At 40.8% G+C, this 22393-nt stretch overlaps 1 protein-coding gene across 2 annotated transcripts in view; it reads right to left on the reverse strand.

The window, feature by feature from the left end:
* LOC119426975 (collagen alpha-1(XII) chain) overlaps window positions 1–22393 on the reverse strand; it is a 52308-nt gene that overhangs the window by 10229 nt on the left and 19686 nt on the right. Inside the window, exons 18-51 of one of the 2 annotated variants that reach the window (XM_037694547.1) lie at window positions 21989–22138; window positions 21786–21905; window positions 21527–21691; window positions 21305–21451; window positions 20280–20419; window positions 19157–19286; window positions 17668–17813; window positions 16419–16548; window positions 16190–16326; window positions 15280–15409; window positions 15061–15200; window positions 14790–14922; window positions 14578–14610; window positions 13743–13882; window positions 11690–11819; window positions 11441–11580; window positions 11220–11349; window positions 9653–9795; window positions 8305–8434; window positions 8068–8210; window positions 7818–7947; window positions 7555–7674; window positions 7303–7449; window positions 7107–7223; window positions 6858–7010; window positions 6618–6692; window positions 6396–6535; window positions 6161–6284; window positions 5925–6068; window positions 5541–5705; window positions 5356–5394; window positions 5131–5269; window positions 3161–3303; window positions 1831–1940 (exon numbers count right to left, since the gene is read on the reverse strand). In XM_037694547.1, coding sequence (XP_037550475.1) covers window positions 1831–1940; window positions 3161–3303; window positions 5131–5269; window positions 5356–5394; window positions 5541–5705; window positions 5925–6068; window positions 6161–6284; window positions 6396–6535; window positions 6618–6692; window positions 6858–7010; window positions 7107–7223; window positions 7303–7449; window positions 7555–7674; window positions 7818–7947; window positions 8068–8210; window positions 8305–8434; window positions 9653–9795; window positions 11220–11349; window positions 11441–11580; window positions 11690–11819; window positions 13743–13882; window positions 14578–14610; window positions 14790–14922; window positions 15061–15200; window positions 15280–15409; window positions 16190–16326; window positions 16419–16548; window positions 17668–17813; window positions 19157–19286; window positions 20280–20419; window positions 21305–21451; window positions 21527–21691; window positions 21786–21905; window positions 21989–22138 — 4403 coding nt within the window. The remainder of the gene's footprint in view (window positions 1–1830; window positions 1941–3160; window positions 3304–5130; window positions 5270–5355; window positions 5395–5540; window positions 5706–5924; window positions 6069–6160; window positions 6285–6395; window positions 6536–6617; window positions 6693–6857; window positions 7011–7106; window positions 7224–7302; window positions 7450–7554; window positions 7675–7817; window positions 7948–8067; window positions 8211–8304; window positions 8435–9652; window positions 9796–11219; window positions 11350–11440; window positions 11581–11689; window positions 11820–13742; window positions 13883–14577; window positions 14611–14789; window positions 14923–15060; window positions 15201–15279; window positions 15410–16189; window positions 16327–16418; window positions 16549–17667; window positions 17814–19156; window positions 19287–20279; window positions 20420–21304; window positions 21452–21526; window positions 21692–21785; window positions 21906–21988; window positions 22139–22393) is intronic. The other variant, XM_037694548.1, reaches the window with a different exon arrangement.

Here is a 22393-nt window from a genome sequence, read left to right on the forward strand (position 1 = left end):
GTGCAATAGAATTCTTTCTTTAGCAGAAACTTCTGTTTTGGACACCGCTCATCCATATCGGTGAGATCTCAGCACAGACACAACACTGAGGTCACTCACAAAGTTTCAGAAAACCACTGACAACATGTAAACTCACACCATCACCGCAGGCAGCGGCGGCACTTACTGAGCAGACCAACAAATAAGCAGCTAGGTAGACCACTGCGGACTCGCCAGCTCAACTACCGCACCACAAAGTAGCCACCCAGAGCACATTCAGACTACAGTCTCCACGGTGGCCGCAAGCTGGTGGAACACAAACACACCAAGATCTGCTCTCCAACTAGATCAGCATAAACAAAATGATGTCATTTACATCTAATGCTGAGTCAAAGTCTTCCAAAGGCTTTTGAATTCATGCAATGACCTCAAAATTAGCTGTGCAGACGTTAAATGGTCAAACTGGAAACGTGGTCTGGTTTGTTAACCAGTACTCTAAAATCAGCAAGAGACAGAGCTTTGATGTTGCTGATTAAAAAAGGGGTCATTCATTTCAATAACCATGGAATTCGAGACCAAAATGGTAGCTGTTCTTGGTGTCAAACCTTAAATATAGTTTTGTGAAATATTATTTTACCACAAGACATTCCAAGCCTGTTTGAAATATACTGAGCTCTATTGTTCTACAGTCCTCACCCCGCTGGTTGATACAAAACAAAAGATGTTTTATACTCTCTGCCTCTTTGCATTGTACATGAAGACATTTGATGACTCAGTTTACATCTAGTGGGAAACCACAGTGCTGCAGATTATGAACTGGGCATAAGGGTCTAATAAAGTGATTTAAAGGACAATGAGAAACAGAAGTCTTTAAAAGAAATCAATACAAGCAGAGGCGAATGACCAGTAATATTTGTTATGAATATCGCTTCTAAAAATTAACATAGCATTCCTTGATGAAATGCATATTGCTTACTTTGTGTGCCAATGTTTTAAACAAAGATCTTGTACTGTTTGTTTGTGCTCAAATTATGTTTTGAGGATGTCTTAACCACTACCAAAACCAGGTTTTAGCTCAACATTGGTAAAAAAAAAAAAAAATGGCTGAGTTAAAGCCCTTTTTGTGTTTGCTAAGGTCACCAAGCTGCAGTGGCATCCTTAATCAGGTGGACTTTAAAAAGTAATCAGTTGTGGAGCATGCATCCTGTTAAAACTTCAGCGTTGCATTCACATCTGTCCAGTGGTTTGGAGATATTTTGATAATAGGCACACATTCAGACAATTACATGATGCAAATACCTGCATTCAATATTTAAATTTATTAGGAGGAACAGTTTCTCTCTTTTTGACATGAAAGATGTGAGATTTGAAATGAATGCAGGATTTTTTTTACGACCATTTTGATTTTTAATTCACTAAATAGCTACCAGAGCAGTATGCTGTCTTCAATCAAACCATCATACCAACGAGGCATTGGTTTTCCTCCCATCGCTCTTTAAATTTATTTATGACCTTTAAAGCTCATTTATCACATTAAGTGCCTGAACTAAACAAAAAAAACCTTAAATGTCAAATCATCAGGCTGACACTAAGACTGAAAGCAGAGACCGGTGAAAAGAAATGTAATACAGCCTCATAGGAGTGTTTGTCAGAAGTTCACTTTAAAGGATAAGTCAGACGGATTAAATGAGGCGGAAGAGCCACACAGAAACATATCAAAGAAAGTAAAAGAAGCATATGTGAAAGAAGGAAAAATGTAAGCAGGATATAAAATCCTTCAATTGTCCACAGAGAGTGAACCTTTAAAAATATCAAATAATAGACCCTTTATTAGTCATGCAGTTTGTTTACCTTGTGGAAGCTGCCATGGAAAACTCGCTTCACTTGCGCTTCATTAAACACAGCTTTCTGAATCTCTCCTCGGGTGTCCTTGTTGTAGAACGTGACTGTTTGACTGGAAGCTGAAAGAAGAAATATTTGATGAATCCCCGACAGCGTCTAAAGATGCACACAAAGTTCAGCCCTATAGGGAACATATACAGTACTTCTACATAAAGGGGGTGCTTGCAGACTTTAGGACTAGTTACATAAAGTTTTTTTCCAACCAGCTCCTCTGTGTGGAAGCACAGACTTTAAACAAACATTTATTTAAGGATTGCTACAAAAGGATAGTCAAAGAATATTATATTTTAAACTGACAGCAGTGGATTAAAGTCAGTCATTGTAGGAGTTCTGCTCTGCCAGCTCCTGCACCCACAGCCAGACTCTAATCAGCTGCACCTGTGGACTTTATGAACACGAGGTTCATAAAAGGCTGCAGAAGACATTCAGCCAGTGCTGGAGCATTACCGCCGTAGTCTTGTTATAACCTTTTACTTGTGTCTAAAAGCAAGTATTAACTATTTGTATTTCTTTCTGTAACTCCAGTGAGTTACTCTTGATGTCCTCCTGTTTCTTGAATCCTCCTCTGTAGACATCGAGCTCCTCTGTGCCTCATCAGCTGCATCCACGCCTTCCTACTACTTGCCTAACCTGCACCTCCCTTGCCTGGAACCATTTGGGTCAACCCTCCTCACGTCTGACCCCGACCTCCATTGTAAAGAAAATCAGCAACAACATTATCACCCTTGACTACAAGAACTCTAACCCTCTTTGCTCCTCAGGGTTCCAGTTCCCTCCCGGCTTATTGAACTATTTCTCACTTTGTGAATAAACACTAAATTTCATTCTGAGTACTGGTCTCTGTTCTCATTGGTCCTTATCTCTGGGAATAGCCACAGTCATTACAGTTATGTTTCCTTTTTTAATCCACTAACAATACAACTGACAAATGACCATTAGATAGTGCTTTTTTGTACATTAAGGGCTAGTATTTTTTTCAAGGAATGCATATCGTCTGCCGCCTTTCATGCCAGAGTTTTAAACATGGATCACTTTATGCTGGGAAATGACAGAGTTGTAGCCATTTTGATAAAGTTGTGAAAATAACCTTTGTGCACAAACTCAAGTCACAAGATGTCATGTATGTTTTCCAAATTATGCTCATCTTCTACAACATGATAGCACAATATCTTTAAAACTGATTGTGTTTTAGCCATTGTTGCAATATGTAATTTAAGAAATGGTGTTCGTGTTGACTCCCCTTTACAAATTTACCCGTTAGCTAATGAAGGAAACTTACGGTTCATAGTAACCCCAACCTCAGGGTTGTTGTTTTTATCAGCAATCTGCCAGATATCAAACGATTCAGACGGTGTATCAGGCAGGAGGCGGAAGAGCAGGATGATGGTGTAAGATGGTGGAAGACCATCTGGATGGATCTCCCTATTAACATTAGAAACATATGGTCAAAACAAAGATCTCATCACATTATTAGCTGTAACATTTTATTACAGGACAAACATTAGATCAAACATTGCTGCAAAGGACATAATTCAGTTAGTCACACAGGCTGAAAACAATTCCTACTCGACTGCCTAAATTGCACCCATACGGGAAAAGTTTTCTACCTCCTGCGGATTTTAGTTGTCCAAGTGTTTCCATTTGTGCATTTGATCAACTGCTTCACTCACACATGCTAAATTTGCATCAATATAAACAAAACAGTTCAGCTTTGTCAGCAGCATATGACATCATTTGAATGTGAGACAAAAAAAAAAAAAAAGAGGCAAAATCTTTTTTTGTGTCCAGTAAGAAAAATATGTGTGCATGTTTCAAAAAAAAGAAATATACAGTAGTCCCTCGTTACTTCGCAGTTCGACTTTTGCGGACTCGCTCAATCGCAGTTTGTCAACGCACATTAACTTTTTGTTTTTATTGTACAGGACGCATGATTGTCAACTTTAATATTACTCACCTGATTGGTACAGTACTGGATACAGTATGGTACAGAAAAAACAGAAAAATAAAATACTTGGGACAGGCACCACCATTTTGTAGTTTTCTCTCAGTAAGCCAATAATACACTGTATTCCCACTCAAATGACCACATTTCCCAGAAGCCTACAGGGCCCCACCCAGAAGCCTTATTTCCTTCTGCTGAAAAACTAGAGGGAAAGTTTTGATCTAATCAGAAAAAGTTTGGCACTTATCATAGTGACTTTGGTGTCCAGCGGATGCAGAGAGCCGCATGGAACCCACAGAACCACATTAGAACCAGAGCAGAACCAGACCTCCAGACCCATCGGTGAATCTTGAGAGTTCCTATCCAGCCTACGAGAACTTCCGAGCTGGACACGTGCTGCCGAAGGTCTGGCGCTGTTTCCGAAGCTCATTGGGACTGTTTTCATCCAGACTTGGACTCAATCGACCACCTCTGGAACATGCCGGCCACCTGAAGGCATGCCCCCCAAAATGCACTTCAGCGCTCAAGAGCTGCACTGAACCAGACCAGAACCGGACCCCCAGATTCAGTGGTGAACCTGAGAGTTCCTAGATGGCCCACAAGGACTTCCAAGTAGGACGCGCACTGCCGATTGCCTGGCGCTCCATCTGGAGCCCACCGGGACTTTTTTCATCTTTTTCAACTGGCCCACATGGACCTCCGAGCGGGGAAGTGCTGGTCAATAAAATTTAATAGCTAAATAAAAGTAGGTTGTTAAAATTAGCAGGTTTAAGAGTTGGGAACATTGATTGTGGCTTCATCGCTGCAGGTACGTCTGCAGAAACGAAACCAGAGTCAGACCGGAACCGAGAGCTGTTGCTGTGTTCTGCAGAGCCTGGTAAGTAAAATTTAGTAGCTATACTTATACAATACTGTGAATCTGTTGTTAAAATTATAGATTTAAGAGTTTAGAGCATTGCAAGAGTGTGGGAAGGGTTTCTAAAGCCTTAAAATATATAAAAATACTGAAATAAATATAACGTCGCTACTTCATGGATTTTCACTTGTTGGGCGGGGGGGGGGGGGTGGAACTAACGCCCACAATAAGCGAGGGACTACTGTAAATACTACTGATTCTTTTGTTTTCCTGCAAAAAGCCTTATTTTCTATATGCTTCAACAACAAACTGAGCTGTGGGCTTGGTGCCACAATATAAATCCCTCTCAAGAGAAAACTTCTGTGGCATGAGGAAATGGAGAGTATGCACAATGCCAAAGTCGCACTCCTTTAATTTTCCCCTACAAATACAATTTGGCCTCCATTCTTACTTGGTGGGCTGGTTCAGGAAGGAATCCTTGTGCAGCCTGTAGGCAATGTAGCTGTTAAAGGAACCAGTTTCCATGGACACACCATTCATTCCAGCGAATGTTCGGTCTGTGATGTTGAAAGCATCCAGCATTCTGACACCTAAAAGGAATAAACAAGAGTCAAACCGAAACGAAAAAGGACAAAATCCTTTGAGTGAAATCCATATAATGAAGTCATGTGCTTACCAGGTGTGGTGAATCCATTCATGTAGATTAAAGGACAAGCTGGAAGAAATTTGGAAGGGTTGGAAAAACATTAGGCTTTGAATAAAGTGACTCACGTCTGTTTAATCTTGAGAAGTTCAGTAAGCTTCCTCTAATAAACCAGTCGCTAAATGACAAAATCCAACCCATATTAGCGTCTGTCTTACTGGATGTGGCCGTTTCACAGATGAAAGTGATCAGGTTGTCCTGGATTTTGTCAAAAGCGTCGTAGTCGTCGACGACAAACACGTGTCTCTCACTGGGTTTGCTGCCAATAACTGTCAGCTCTCTCATGTCGACGTCAGCCACGCCGACTACAAACACGCTATAGCCTGGAGGCAAAAAAATACAAAATAAGCTAAATAAACAAGGACTACTGTTGAGCCAGAAAATCACAGAAGGTTTGATTAAAAATTTGAATGGGTTTAACAAATAATCAGCTTCAAGCTTCAACTCTAATGTAGACGAGAAGTTGGAAGCTATTTTTTATTGTTATACTGAGCCATGGGCACAAGGCAAAGGCAAATAAATATGCATAATTCCACACACACCAGAGTGCTGCAGTTTCTCTGCACTCTTCTTGACATCATCTTGGGACCGTCCGTCTGTGACAACAACCAGCACTTTGGGGACGTTTTTCCTCATGCCAGCATCTGACGTGAACACCTTCTCGTAGACGTGTTTCAGAGCAACACCTGGATGAAGGATGAAGACCGAGAACCGTAAATCAGATCAAACAGCTTATTGCATTCATTTGCTAAGATGCTAAGCATACAAAGCGGATTACCGGTCTTGGTGTTGCCTCCTCTGTAGCGGATTGATTTCACAGCTGAGAGGACGACGCCCTTGTCGTGGTACGTGTTTAGTTTGAACTCAGTCTTGGCGTCGTCGCTGTATTGCACAAATGCAGCCTATTTATTAAAAACAAAAATAATAAAAGAAGGATTATAGGTAAATATCACATACACTGAAAAATGTATAGGTAAAGAAACATTATTATTGTCTCAAAGCAGTATCCTGACCTGCATGCCACTTGGACTGATTACATCAAATGCTGAAGTCATGCTTGTAACAAACTGGATGACTTTGTTGAAGCTATCATCTCCAATACTCCAGGAGCCATCAATGAGGAAGACCACGTCTGCCTTGGCACCTTTACAAACTGTTGTACAGATATCAGCGTTACCGGATGATCTTGTCTGGGTGATTAGAAATGGAAATAAATAAATAAAAATTCTCTTCACCATCCAAAGCAGGTGGGACTGAAGCTGGAGGTGGAGGGGCGGGAGGCTCAGTCGGCTCCATGGTAGGTTGGATCACTGCAGTACCAAATCAGATGCAGTAAGTACAAAATACATTTTGAACATGAGAAATGGATAGTTACTTCAGAAATTTTAGGATTTGTCTGCTTTTTTTAAATAAAATTAATTGTCTGAAAAGGTCTTGTAAATTAGTACTGAACATCCCAGAGGATATTTTCTTACATGTTCTCTCCTTGACGCTAACTCCAGGCCCCTCCATGCTGGGGGTTTGGGTGTACACGGTGGCATTGTAAAGGGTGTCGGGACTCAAACCATCAAAGCAATAAGTATTCTCTGAGCCTCTCACTGTGACCTCTTGAGCTCCTCTCTTGGAAACTTCAAACGAACGAATAAGAGAAACAACATCAGGACTAAACGGATCTATGAAAGAGAAATTAAGCACTAAATTGTGAAAATGAGTAAAGCTCTTACCGTCAAAAGGATTGACTTTGAGCCTGTAGGAGGTGGCTGCTCGGTGAGGGGCCCATCGCAGGCAGAAAGAGTCGAAGCCAACGTTGTAGGTGGTCAAGTCGGTCACATTTAGGTACACTAGATTTAAATAAGAGCTCCATCAGTACATCTTTTTTCTTGCTTCCAACATGAGCAGGTTATAAGGTTACCAACTTACGTGTGGTTCCTTGACCAATCAGAGGTGCGCTGACTCCTGTGCTGTACTGAGCCAGCACCTTCACGTCATAGGTCGTTCCAGGGTTCAGGTTGTTCAGCTGGTGCGAGGTCACATCTCCAACGAACACCTCCATAGATTCATCAGAACCTGAAAAGGCCCAGGAAAATAATTAAAAAAGTCAAGTCTTTGAATAAATTATGATCCTAGAATATTTAAAGAAACTTAAAAAGCTAAACAAAATCTTGTTCATACCCTCAGGCTGGTAGATAAGCTTGTATCCATCAACTCTGGAGGGGGCAGGGTCCCAGGCCACCTTGAAACGAGTGTACCACTCATCAGAAACACGCAAGTTTCTAGGTCCGAGCATTCCCACTGCAGGAAACAAGTCAGGACAGTCAACACAGTGTTGTCTATAGTTAAGAGCTCTTTCTGACAATTGAAATGTGTGATATTGGTGCCATGGTATGGTGATAAGATGTGCAAATATTTAGTTTGAAAAGCAAAATTAGGCATACATGTGCGTCCATCCCTCTCCAGCTCTCCTCCTAGCCCGCCATCATAGAGTGCAGCCACGTTGACATAATAATCTGTGTCTGGATCCAGGTTTTGCAGGATCAGGTTGGTCTGGGAGCTTGGCACTACAAGCTGCAAGGTATTTGACATTGTGCCATTAGAAATTGGGTTGTTCCCATTGTTCAGGGCTGGAAAATGGCTCTTAGTTGGATAACTTCTACTCTAAAAGGAGAATATTTATAAAATGCTCACGTATTTCTCTTCCTCATATCCATTCTTTGGCCTCCATCTAATGCGATATTGCCTGACAGGACCCTGTGCAGGTTCCCAGTTAACGGAGAGAGTGGTGGTAGTGGGATCGTATACACGCATGTCCCTTGGGCCACCACGAGGCACTGAGAATAAAAATATGTAAAAACATACATCATTATAATTTACAGTCTGTCTCAGTCGAACACTGTCTTTAAGCACTCCATCTCAGAAACTTACATGTCTTCCCAGCATCACTAGCTGTGGGTCCTTCTCCATCGCTGTACAGGGCAATAACTCCAACGTTGTAATCAGTGTCTGGGACCAGTTCTTTCAGCAGAGCGGTGGTAGTGGTGCCTGGTACCAAAATCTGTGGAGACAACAAACATAACAGCATTTTTATTTATTTTTTTACTTTCATTGTGGAAAATGTGCAATTAAACACTTGTGGAACATACAAACTCCAACAGCAGAAATTGCTTTTTTCACTGATAGCACAAGCTTGACGCAAAACGCTTCTGCGTTCCTGTTTCTCTGCTAAGGTTGCTTGGATTGTGACTCTCTTTACCTCAACAACCTGTTGCTGCGTGAAAGGGAAAGCCAAATATTCCTTTGATGTTAAAGGGTGTGGTGGTATAATGGGAACCTGGTGTGTAATTTAACTTGCTTTGACAGGTACAGACAATGATCCAGACTGTGTTTGGGTTCATTAGCTGGACAGAGCAGAGTCAGAGTTCCTGGAGGCTTCTGGCCCTGATGACAACCAGTCACAGAAGTGAAGGAACCCAGAGGATATTTATGGTTAGGAAGAAAAATATAGATGGGAGAAAGAACCATATGTAAATGCAGGACTGTTTCAAGTTTAAATCTGCTCGTCGATTGCAAATAAAACAATGGAGTCTTGATTCATTTCCTATCCAATTGTTTCACTGACTTGCATCTCTTCTGAAGTGATTGGAAGCATCAGGTTATCAATAATGTCATTGAAACCAGTGAAGCTGATCTAACTCTTCAACTGGTGTTAAATTTAAAGGAGCTGACTAAAAAAATAGCACTTTGCCACTGATACAAACCACTGGCTCTGGCAATGACGTAAACATGACGCAAATGAACATGGAAAATGGAAACAGTTAGCTCTCTACTAATCCACTAAAGTAAGCTTAATTTTTAAAACTATTTTTACAGACCAGAAAACAGAGCGATCTATCGTCCAGGAGCTGATGCTTATGGTCGGAGGTTACGTTTTTATGGAGTCTTTACATGTGAAGATGTGGGCGCTCTGGTGGCATCCGGCACATGTTGTGCAGAAGTTGCTGTTAAAGAACTTTTACTTTAATGAACATGTTTTAGTCTAACCCTTTTGGCAGTAAAGATGCAAAAAAGAATTTGGTGGGCGGTAATTACAAACATGCATGCCTAAAAACACACAATGGTCCATATGATGAGCAGAACTATTGTATCTAACAATCATATGGTGTGATGAAATAATGTCAATGACTGTGTGGCTATACTTTATGATTAAACTACATTTTTTGTGCAACAAGACTTGATGAGCTTACTTTGTCCCATCCAGATGATGTAAACTCACCGACTCAGCAGGCTTGGTACCAGTCAGAGGAGCGTAGACCACCCGGTACTGTTGGACTGGGCCTGTGGCTGGCTCCCAGCGAACATTCAGAGTGTTGATAGTGGGGTTGAAGACTTGAATGTTTCTGACAGGGCTTCGTGGCACTGCCAAAATGTAAACAATGGATGGTAAGAAGGTGATTTGGATAAGAAACAGGAGTATGAATAGAAAAAGGTGAGGCATCTTTTTCCTTATCTTACAGTCCAGAGCTACTCAGTTACAAAATGTTTGAGGATTTCAATAAAATGGAAACAATCATCCCAAGAAACCAACAGAGGCTTGTATAAGACACTTTTTAATGCTATCAGTGGGACACTTCCTGTCAGGGCCCTGAAGGTTAATGGAAAGTGCAGCTCTGTGTGACGCTTGCCTTCCATTTAACCAAAGCAGATGTTTAAGGGGCTCTGTGTTGCGCCACATAATAACCTCATAAATCCAGTTTAAAACACGGTGGATGGAACAGACAGAAGAAGCTTCTGTAGATTTATTTTGCACTGATACACGTTTGTTGCTTAAGAAGCAGCTTTGAATTGTGAGACATAGTCAGTTCTCTCGGCATTACAATGTCAAATTGTGAACACCGGTTCTTCATATATGTAAGCAAATTTAAAATAAGTTGTAGACTTGTCCCTACACAGACAAGAAAAGTTCAAAAACTAGCAATTAAAGACTTTGCGGCTGTATGAGATGATAATTTGTACATGCCATGTAAGAGTTTGGTTAATATGCCTGAGAAAAAAAGAAAGAAAAAAAGCCACAAAACATGAGCGGCCATTGCTTGAGGAACTAAAAAGGGGGTGAAAGTGGCACACATGAACCATGACCCAAGCCAAGTGAGCTGAGAGCCATAAAACATATAATACACCCTTTCATTTCTAACCTTGTTAGTGTTTTTTTCCCAAAAGGGGAGCCAGCTACTCAACATGTCCCTTCCCACATTCTCCATTCTTTCCTTTAGCCTGACCACTGCCCTTTTCTTCCAGGCTATAAATTATTATTATTACGGTAAAGACAGAGGAGACCCCTTTATAATGCTGCCAGCCTCGAGGAATTCCTTCCTATGCAATCGCACCACAAAATGCTGACTCATTCCGAGCATATTTTGGTGGTTGAACTGTTGGACCAACAGGAAAAAACTGTGTTCTTAGTCAAACTCAGCTGAACACTGTCATTTTAAATTTCTTTGAATGTTATATTGTGCATGGAAAATGAATTTAATGCGTTTATCCACTTTCGGGAAACGTAATTGCTTTTGATTAGATTGGCTTAGCTAACAAGACTTGGATGATGAAAGTAGTTGCTGAACTTTTAAGAGGAGCGAGCTGGTAGCAATGAGTTCACTCTGGACAGACATGAATGGATCCCTGACTCGGGAAAACAATCCCACTGGCATTATGAAGTATGTAACTCACATAAACCCATGGGATTTTCTCAACCCTGAATGAAGTCTTTAAAGTAGCTCATATCTTCTTAATGCTCCTGCATGAATCTCTATTGCAACGTATGATCAGTACCATGTGTTTCTTACATGTTTTTCCATTCTCTGACATGCGTTGTCCCTCTCCGGTGGAATAAACTGGAACCACAGTTACAGTGTAGGGTGTGTCAGACTGTAGGTCCTTCAGCACAGTGTTGTAGGTGCTTCCTGCTACCTGGACCTACACAGAGGAGCAGCACAACAGATTTGGTCAGCCTGGGAGACTATGTTGCAGTACATGTAATGCTTTTTTAACATTATTGTCCATTTACCATTTCTTCTTCTCCTCCAGCTGCAGGGACATAGAAGATCCTGTACTGACGCACGCTGCCTTCAGCAGGCTCCCATTTCACATTCAAGGTGCTGGTGGTGGGATCTGTTACCCTCAAGTTTCTCACACCACCCAAAGGCTCTGTCATTTAAAAACAGGTATTATACATTTACAGAAAATATGCTAATATACCTATAGGCTTTCATTCGTGAATTATTTATCGAGCGCCCCAAGTATATACTTTACTTACTGGTCTTTCCGAGCCCGTTCAGGTCTGGGCTGACTCCATTGGCATACACTGCAGCCACGCTGATTGAGTACTCGGTATCAGGGGTCAGCTTGGGAAGCAGGACAGAGGTCTTTTTTCCTCCAACCTGAGTCTAGTGGAGGAAGATAAATATGAATCAAATCTGCTGTCATATGAATGTGAAAAGAAACAAAAGCCACTGGTTTAAGTAGCAAAATGTTAACTCAGCAGTTTTTTTTAAGAGTTAAAAGTTTGGAAATAACCATTTTAAAATTAATCTTGTGTAGAGGAAAATATATTTGATATGTGTTTGGATGGGCTAAAAGAAGATTATCCATGGATTTCTGAAATCGATACCATCGTGGAAAGAATTCTACCTGAAAACTAGAAGGTAGTCATTGTGCCCGAGGGGTGATGCTTTGAGTGTTTTTGGACCTAATTGGTCCACAGTGCTTCAGCCAAGGTAAATCTCTGAGCTGATGCTTGGAACAGCTGTTTGACAAGACTGATGATGAAGTTACTATGCTGCTTTTGGCTTTCTGTGAGCAAGAGTCAATTCAAAGACAGCATCTTGGTGTGTGGAAATGTGGATGTTAATCTGAGTGCACGCAATTAACTTCTTCCTTAGAGGACTTCTTTGTGTCTTTTTGTGTCTGCATTTTTCATCAGCAAAGAGTGAAAACAGGCTACTTCTATTATTAGGAATTAAAGGAGTTTTCTTGAACGCTAATGCACAATTATGGAAAGGCGCTCCTAAGAAGAAAACAGTTTTACAACAAAACTAAATTCTTTAACTCTTTCATATTGTCACATTTATTAAACTAAGACAATTTAGCCAATCTAAGTGCATTATCTTGTATTTTTTCTTTAACAAACAACCCTTAAGCAAAGTTGTGGAGGGCTGATGATTTGGGCTTGTTTTGCAGCTGAGCATCTTGAGCATCTTACATTCATGTAGGTGATATAGCTTATATATCTTTGTATTTAAAAAAGTACTCTTGCGTCAAATGTGAGGACATCTGTCCAACAGCTGAAGTTTAGGTCAAACTTGTGCAGCTGGAGTATAATTCTGAACACAGACACAAAGCTACAGCAGGATGGCCAAAAAGAATCAAGATGTTGCAATGACCCAGTCTAAGTCCAGGCCTTGCCTGCAGCAGCAGGATCTTAAGACATCTGTGGATGAATGCTTGTCATGAACTGAAGCAACCTTCTAAAGACAAGTTGGCCAAAATTCCTCCTGGACAACGCGAGACAAAGGTCATCCAGAACACACCTTGCTTACACGAGGTGTATTTAGTTTATCGCACACTGGTGCATTTGTCTTTGCTGTTCTTCCAAGGTTGCATTTTACTAATTTTGAGACTTAATAAAGATAATTATTTAAAATATCCAAATGTGTAAATCCTTTAAATAGAGACTGCTTACTTTTAACCATCTCTTGCACAGGCTCGAGAAAAAGCAAGAAGTGAAGATAAAAAAAATATTTCAACCAAAGTTAGATTTGTTTACTTCACGTGAAATTCACGTGTCTATCAGTCTGTAGACTGGTGCGTGAGCACGTGCACAAACAAACCTCTAGCTTTGAAATTCAATGACAAATGCGACAGAAAATTGAAGCAAAGTCAGTGTTCACCTTCCAAAAAAGACTTTTGCACATTTGATAAAGCGGTCAAAAATTCATGACCAGCAGGAGAGCTTCAGCTGTTTTTGAATTTATTAGAAAAAAGCAAAAAACAGAAGATTAATGCATCAAGATCCATGAATCAGGATAAATTAAAATGCTGAATACTATTGGCAGTTTTGTGCATATTTTTTCCACATTGAGAGTCATAAAATAAAATGTTAAAAACCACTGAGTAGGTCTGAAAAACCATGAGAAACAGTTTGTCGAGTTGCTCCTGGGAGCCGCTCAAAGTCCAATAAAAAAGGAACAAAAGTAAGATTTGGATGTTCATTTCTTCTCTTTTTTTGTTGTAGTTTTTCACCATCTAGCACTATTATTTTTTTTTTTCAAACATCCTGGTAATGATTCTGTAACTGCGGTGTGACTTACAGTCTGAGTCCTGCCTCCAGATGTGGGAACGTAGCTGATCTTGTAGGTCTGGACTCGGCCCGAAGGTGGAGTCCATCTGGCGTTCAGGGTGGTGGTGGTTTCATTGTACACAACTAAGTCAGTGGGAGGTGCGTTTGGTACTGAAAAGGCACACAACAGGCACATTTAGCACTGCTACGGACAAATCTGTTCTATTACATGTAGTGCAGGCATTTGTTTAATGGAAGGCTTTAAAATGTCCTTTAAAGACACAGTCCTTCACCTTTAAATCTGCTCATCTTCAATATGTCTGATTTTGTCTTATCTTCTAGATAAAATGTTATTTTCCAGTAAAATGAAAATGGACTGCAGCTTTAAAGAGGAAAAGACACTCCTGGTGGACTTGTCTTTTCCAAAGCAGGCATGGATTCTCACAATTTGCAATGGATTGATGATGATGATGATGATGATAGATGGACTTATTTCATAGATTAATGCAATGGAGAAATAGAGAGGTGGATGGATGAATGGATGGATGGATGAGAAGATGATTATTCATGGAATGACACCAAAAACAACAGTTTAAACCCATAACTTGGCAGGCATGCATGGTGAAAATCCACCGTTAGCCATTTATTTCCAAGTTGTGAAGACTTAGGCGGAACGACATGGACAATCACAAACAAGGACAGACACAGTACAACTGAGCTGGGTCAGCTGCAGCATCATTAGAGAAGTGGATGATGGGTTAAAGGCCTTTCTTGATGATGAAACCACTGTTGTCCCATAAACAACAGCTCTGATGACTACATGCTTTCGTCACAAAGAAAAAGCATCCTTTTGCTTCACCACAAACCTTTCTCACTTGGTCTACCACCATCACTGGGCACTACAGAGGCAAAAATAAAAAGATATAATGGCCGTAGCCTTCACCGAACATTTTAGACAACATTTAAGTTACGTCTTTAGCCTTTGAAGATCCAGTACAGAGATTTGGACAGGTAGCTTTAAGCAAAACAGTTTTAAATGAATTCATTCTCAATGCAGCGGCTAGATTAAGCATCTTACATGTCCTCTCTGTGCCCATCAGATCCTCGCTCTCCGACTCATCTGGGTAGATTGCTGTCACATGCACGTTATAAGGCGTGTCCGGTTCCAAGTCATCCAGAACATGGGAGGTCTCATCATGGTTCAGAATGGCCTGATTTGAAAATGCACACAGTCTGTGAGAAGAAACGTTCTAATCGAAGAGACGCAGGTAAATTTTAAAGAATTCTGTTAGAACAGTAGCGTGTTTTGTTACAGATGCAACCATCTTTCATAGCTGATTATCTCTTACATATCGGAAGTTGTTTTCTCCTTTCTTGGTCCATCCAATGCGGTACAGAGCCACGTCAGGGGCCCCGTGGTCCCAGGTTGCTCTGAAACTGGTCTGGGTGGTTTCTGAGAACTGCAGGTTCTTAGGAGCTGGAACCACATCTATAGACCAGAAACAGGAAGTAAATGTTTGGTGCTCTTAGCACAGTGTCATCACGGATATGATTTTCCTTTTTAGTACCGGTGATTGCAGAACCCAACATCGGCTGTCCGGGTCCCTCATCGTAGACCGGAGTAACAGCTAAAGCATACTCAGTCTGTGAGATCAGGTTGTCAAGTTGTCTCTCGGTTACTCTTCCTCCCACTTCCAGCTGTAGAGGAACAGAAAGAAATCATTATTTGAGGGTTTTCAAATGTCATTTCAGAAGACAACTCAATGAAAGAACTACTTTTGTGATGTATTTGCTTGAACTTGCGCTGTTTGTTTCTCAAGACCAAAGAAAGAAACCAATGCTAAAGGATTCACCTGGGAACAATTTGTCCTGCGGTTAGTTTTTTCAGGAGCACGCTGTCACTGGCTTCTATCACAAACATCCTCAGCCCTCGACTCACTTTCACATGTGTGCTTCCTCCCTGGAGTTTTGAGGATCACCTCTGTCTGATTTATGGCAAAGGATGCAGCAAAACTCCAGATTCTGTTGCTCTTGCCCAATAACTCCCAAATGGAGAAGCGCGACTATAAAATATTAATCCATGGTAACCACGCAAAAACCCTTGCACAAGCTTATCTTGATGTTTTCATAATACTTCCTCTGGATCCCAGAATGTTCCTGAATGTCCAACCAACCAGCTGCAGGATCCATTATGTGGTCTGAGCCAGGATAATAAAGTATCCATCAGAAGTATTGAAATAAATGCATCACTATTCAACAAAATGATTTCCACAGAAAGAAGTAAGGCATACAGAGTTTTAAATGAGTTTGCTTGCATGCCTTTATCTAAACAAGAGTAAAGACAAAAAAAAAAAGAGATGTGGGAACAGCATGAACCTTTTCATCTGTGTGGTAAACGCCCTAAAAGCCAAAACATCTGGCCGCCACATGAGATTTTATTGTAAATTTAGTGATGTGGGGAAAATTAGACAAGCTCACTTCTTTCGCTTCTCCCTCCTCAGGCTGGTAGGTGATGATGTAACTACGAACAGGACCGGGAGCAGCGTCCCAGTTGAGCACCATGGTGCTGTGGGTGACATCACGGACCCTCAGCTCACCTGCTGGTGGCATGGGCACTAAATAAGAGACAGAGGTTTAGGATTAGGAGAATTAATATGTTATATCCGTTGTCGCCACAATGCAATAAAAGTATGATTAATAAACATACAGGTGACTCCCTGCTTGGTCAGTGGTTCGCTGGCTGATTCGCCGTAGAGGGCGAAGAGAGACAGCGAGTAGGCGGTGTTGGGGAGTAACTTCACCAGCTGGACATCAGTTGTACCTCCTCCCACTCTCACCTGGAGGCGATCGAACCAAACAACAAAATGGTCAGAATGGTGCCATAAAGCTAACAACAGACAACAGGTCGAAATTGAACAGAATAAAGCCAGTGAGCATGATGCACTACTGTGCAAAAGTCTTGAGTCATCCCTTTGTTCTCTAAATTTTCTTTCCATGCACCTAAACCATCCCACAGTCCTTTAAGGTGGTGCTGAGAATAAGTTTATATAATGTTAAAGCCAGTCTTGAAACACATGAAGGAGGTGCTATTTATAAGACAGATCTGGGTTGGCAGGCCTCGGACTGATGAAGATGAAACATTTCTCCCTAAAAGAAACTTGTCCAGATGACGTCATTTAACCTTTTTTATATTTATCTACCTGGATGATTGAGCTTACAAGCCCTAATTTATTCAAGCTTTATGAAGATCTAAACTTTTTCTTTGGATTATGGATGCTTCTTCACTTATTTTTAGTCTAGTACAACTTTCCTTAAAAAATAAAAAATAAATTCTCAGCAACTGACAGCAGTTTGGTGAAACTGATGTCATGGAATCAAAATCAAATTTGGCAAAAAAAATGTTCGGTTCAAGAAAGCCAAAAAAAAAAAAAAAACACTTAGAAATTGACTTTCTGAAAGTCTGGAGAACTATTGATCGAGACCACTGTTGAAGATTAGAGGAGAATCTGGCTTTTTGAAATTAAAAACAAAATAGAAATAGGAGTTGGTTTGAAACTTGCGCACAGAGCAGGAAGTCTCCAAAAGAAAACCGCATCTACGGGCAGGAGAACGTTTAGCTTTAAGCACATCTGCTGAATCGGATGTTGTTTTTTTAATTTCTCAAAGGGTTTAACACTTCATGAACAAATGATGTTCTCATAGTGAACTCATAGTTCATACAACCTCTTATGACCAACAACGTCCCTTCTGTATTCTTTTAAAATTTAATGACTAGTGAGAAAAAAAGGTTTCTGTATTTAGTCAGAAACTGTGAGAAACATTGTTCTAGTAGTTTAGCAACATGTTTGTGCATCTGCTGCATGTAAATGTGCATTTTTCCATATTTATTACTATACATTTTAATCTAAGTTTGTCACATTAGTTGAGTGGCAGCGCTCAGGCGGTGTTGGTGTTACCTCCTGCTCGACGGTGGGCTGGGTGGCGTTGATGGCGCTGTAAAGCAGCATGTAACCCGTGGCTCCTTGCGCCGCTTCCCACTTCACTCGCATGGTGGTCGTTTGTTCATCGTATACGGTCATCTTCCTCACCGCACCCAGAGGCACTAGGACAAATTAAGTCAAAGTTAGATTAGAATTTACCTGATCGTGCACGGATGCACACGTTACCCTTACAATTTAAAGTATTCAACTGGTAGTCACTCTGCATAAAAGTGTACTTTCAGACGTGCCTCTATATAAACTATTAAATATTTGCCGTTCTCTAACAGAGCCAATAAAATAGCAATTAGAAGCTTGATAGAAAATGGAAAAATTAGTCGAACTTGTCCCTGAAAGTGAACCCAATCCTCTAAATTCCCTCTGAATCTTCACCCAATTGGGATTTATCGCTGCCATCCCTTTGCAGACATTTATAGCTTTTTAAACAAGCCGTGATTTAAATACTACCTTTTGAACATTTTAGTAGAGGAGACCACACAGGAAACCAGTCACTGTGTGTGAAACCAGTGCAGCCGAGCCAGAGAGGTCCAGAGACACTGGCTGACTCAAGAAACATTTAAGGAAGTATCGTAATGGCAGGACAAGTTATGGGTGATCTAAAAAGTGGGATTATTTTTCAACACGAGCATCATGAATCAGAATATTCAGACTACGCTGAGTTTTGAATAAATTTGAAAGTACCAGTAGCAGTAGAATATTTTTGCAAACATCAGCACTTTAAGCTTATTTTTTATGTAAAGCCCAACAAAGTGCAATTTCCACTTAGTCTTATTCATGTAACATTTTGTTAGGGAATTTTTAGACATGGGTGTTTTTATCACTATGACTGGGAACGTTAACTCTGCCCATGAACCATGTGTTTGGATTAGAAGAGAGCTGGATGAGGCGGCTGTCGCTTCAAGGATGCTCCGAGTCTGTGAGCTTGGCTGAACTGATGTGTATAGAAACAAGCGTCGCACACTGCACGTGGCAGATTCTCATCACTGGTTTTCATGTCCGGAATATCTGTGTAGTCTGTCCTGATAATCTGACCTTGCAAGTAAAGTACCAGTTAAAAATCTCCTGCTGTCGAGTGTGGCTCCTTTTGAGTAAGTAAGATAAGCGAGAATATTTAACTGCAACACATTTCCACAGGCAAGTTGTCTTACACATATTGTATTTTAACGAATACATTTCATATAAGCTTTAACATGATGCAGCCTCATACGTATTATACAGCAACCATGTGTTTAAAAATGGAATGGCAGTTTGTTGCTGTTCATTTCTGCTACAAAGTTGGTTAAATCTGTGTCAGTGATTACCTTTCAAAAAGTTTGCTTTTTTATTCTGAAAGTCTTTTTGTCCACGTTGCTTCATTAAATTAAACATATCCTTATGAATGTGTTAACCTGGTAGGCTTGAGTTTATTGTGGAAGATGGGTTAGTTGTTTGGAAAAGACAAACTCACACGTGGTCTCAGTTCCTTTCAGCGGCTCACTGCTCTCCTCTCCAACAACAGAGTAAACGTTGACCAGGTACTTTGTCAGAGGGTCGAGGCCCTTCAGAACCACAGTGGTTGTAGTTCCATCCACATAGACCTTTTAAAAATAAAATAGTCACATAATCATAAATCATTTTTTTAAAACAAAACTTTTTTCTTTTTTTTTTTTTGGCACGGCTGTTTAACAACATTCAAAAGAATTATTGCTCCAGCTTCAAGTTTGTTGCCATATTTTTAATCCCATCTTTTTTATGACATGCATATGTCATTTAAAAAAACTGAATAAAAAATTGGCTTTTATTTTTGCATGTTTAACTACAAAAAAATTCATGCAGAGTGTTTGTAAATACCAGGTTAACAGCAAAATAGTTAAACATTTACAGTACTAGAATAATGTTATTAGCATTTCATAAACCTCTCCAAAATCTTTGCATATTCTATTAGGGATCAGAGTATGTGTTCAGGATGACTCTCAGCTACCACCACACCAAATTAGAGCTCAATATCTGTCAGCTGTGCCAAATGTGAATCAGTTGTGGATGTGCAGCCAGTAATACTATACTATTACTACTAGTACTACTATACAATACTTTGCTAACAGACACACAAACACACATGCAGAGAGACAACTAGGCATTTATGTGATCCCCTGCCTTTTAATCTTTTAGTCAGGGGGCAATAATAATAATAAAAACCTCATGATAAAATTTAACAACAAAACCCTGAGAGCTGGATTAAAAACAAACAGTGTCATTAAATTCAGACACCAGTCATTCCCACACGATGTGGGGGGGGGGGGGGCAACAATCTGCTGGCCAGCAGAGCTATTTCTTGTAAATTTATCATTTGGTTTTTAATTATCCAAGCCCAGAGCTGTGTGTTTATGTTCCTTTGCCCCATATCAGACTGTGCACACTAACACGGAGGCCAACACAAACAGGAGAGTGGAAAAATTGAAATTGAGTGGAGTTTAATATCAAAACCAGTCATCACAGTAAAATGATTCCAACATCCCATCTGCAGCTTCACCGGCACCGTTTAACATGATTATTATTATTATTATCTGCAGTATTTAGAAGCGGCAGCGTACCTGTTCTGGCTCTCCAGAAACAGTCATATACTCCACTCTGTACTGCTCCACCGGGCCCTCGGGCCCAGTCCAGGTGGCTCTGAAGGAGTGGTGAGTCACCTCTGATGTCACCAGATTAGTGGGGGAATCCGGAGCTCCTCCTGTTGATACAGAAAACCGTGCGACGATGAGCATAAAGAACATCAAAAGAATTTCTGTTAACTTTAACGCCTGAAACATTCTAGTGCATCATGGGCGTTAGCAAAGATGTTTTATAAAAAGGAACGCAAACCACATCTCTGCAAGTCCTAACATCACTTTTTTCCACAACATGGTACTCATTAAGCTCATAAAGGGCTTCTTTCCCAAGCAGCTGTTTTATTTCATTAAGACGCAGATGATTTCTCTAATAAACGAGGCCAAGGAATTATTAGGGGAAGCAGAAAATAATAAACCTGCAGGAACTTCCAAAAGTTTAGACGCTTCTCTGCATCCTGTGCTTGTTTTGTTTTTTCCACATTAAGCCAAACTTGTAACCATCTGTATGTCGGGGCTCGTGTAACACGTACTCTTTACAGTGCTTATGAAATATCTGCGCACTAAGCTGGTGGTTTTGGACCCTGTAAATCTGAACGGTTTTTAAACAAAGCACATATTATTTCTTAAGGATTTTTACTACTCGTCCATGAAGGTTTCTCAACTCAAACTGGAAAACAAGGTGCTCCAAGCTTAAACTGCAACGAGTTGCTCAGTTTATGGGAACTGAACTTACATGCAACTCACTCCATCGAAGACCCCTTTCTAACTTCTAACAGACACTGAAACATTTTGACTCAGGTCTCACTGGAACACAACGACTAAACAAGACATTGATTATTCTTCAAACTAAATAACACTGTAGTTTCATTTGCAAGCCTCTACAGAACCCTCAGCAGGGAAGGAAGGGATCTGCATGTGAGTTTAGCTCACGTAAATAAACAACTGACTGTAGTTTTAAAGTCTGGAACGCCTTTCATTGGTCAGAGATGAGCTGAGCTCAGACATACCTGGCCCTTTGACACTGTTACAGAGGTTATCGCTGAGATTGTCCACAATTTCCAACAGGAAGGAGAAATCAGCCACGTTGAACATGTGGATGTCATCCGGATCAGAGGCGATGGACCTCAACTCATTCTCATCTGCATTCTTCACACCTATAACAATTGACGGTTGTTTAGAATTCGATTCATACAAGGAGCTTAAAGTTCTCCGAAATGGGATTTGCTTACCGATGGCATAGAGCTCAATGTCCTGATCACGCAGGTTCTGGGAGGAGATGACGACTTCATCCTGGGATTTACCATCGGTAATCAAGACGGCGATCTTACGGGCACTGGGCCGCATCCCGACACTCTCTTTAAAATTGTTTTGGAGGATGTGGTTCAAAGCCATTCCTGCAAATACAACATGGACCCGCGTTTATCGCTCAACTTTTTGAGTCTTAAAATCAACAACAAAAAAATGAATGGATGGCCGTGATTAAAGTACCGGTCATTGTGTTTCCTCCTTTGTAGGGCAGGTTGCTCACAGCTTGCAGGAGCGAGTCACGAGTGTTATGTGCATTCAAGTGCCATTCAGTCTTTGGGTCTCCACTGTACTGTGCAAGGCCTGAAGATACGACAAACTGCTGTCAGAACAACGCTGTGCACATTCATTTCATAACTGCGGTTGTATATGTACGGTGGACCCACCAATTTGGACCCGCTCCGGACCAATCTCGAAGACTCCCACCATGCGGCTGATGAAGGCCCGGATAGTCCTGAAATTAAGACGCCCGATACTCCAGGAGCCGTCCACCAGCAGCACGATGTCAGCCTGTGCAGTGGTCTTACACACAACATCTGGCAAGGCAGGAGGACGAAGGGTTTATGATGGAACAGGTGCGGGAATTTCAAATAAGATGCAAGAGAACCACAATGCAAAAAATGTGTTGGGATAAAATACATCATCGAAAGAAGGATTGAAGGAAATTTAAGAAGAAAGATGAAAAGAAAAGTTAGAGACGTGACTTGAACATTTTTAGGAAACAAAACTGAACGTTCACAAAACATTATTTTTGAAACGTCCATCTCTTTGCTGATAACTTTATGACCAGG

This window comes from Nematolebias whitei, chromosome 21 (genome assembly GCF_014905685.2).
Source record: "Nematolebias whitei isolate Nwh7 chromosome 21, NemWhi1, whole genome shotgun sequence".
Lineage (NCBI taxonomy): Eukaryota > Metazoa > Chordata > Actinopteri > Cyprinodontiformes > Rivulidae > Nematolebias > Nematolebias whitei.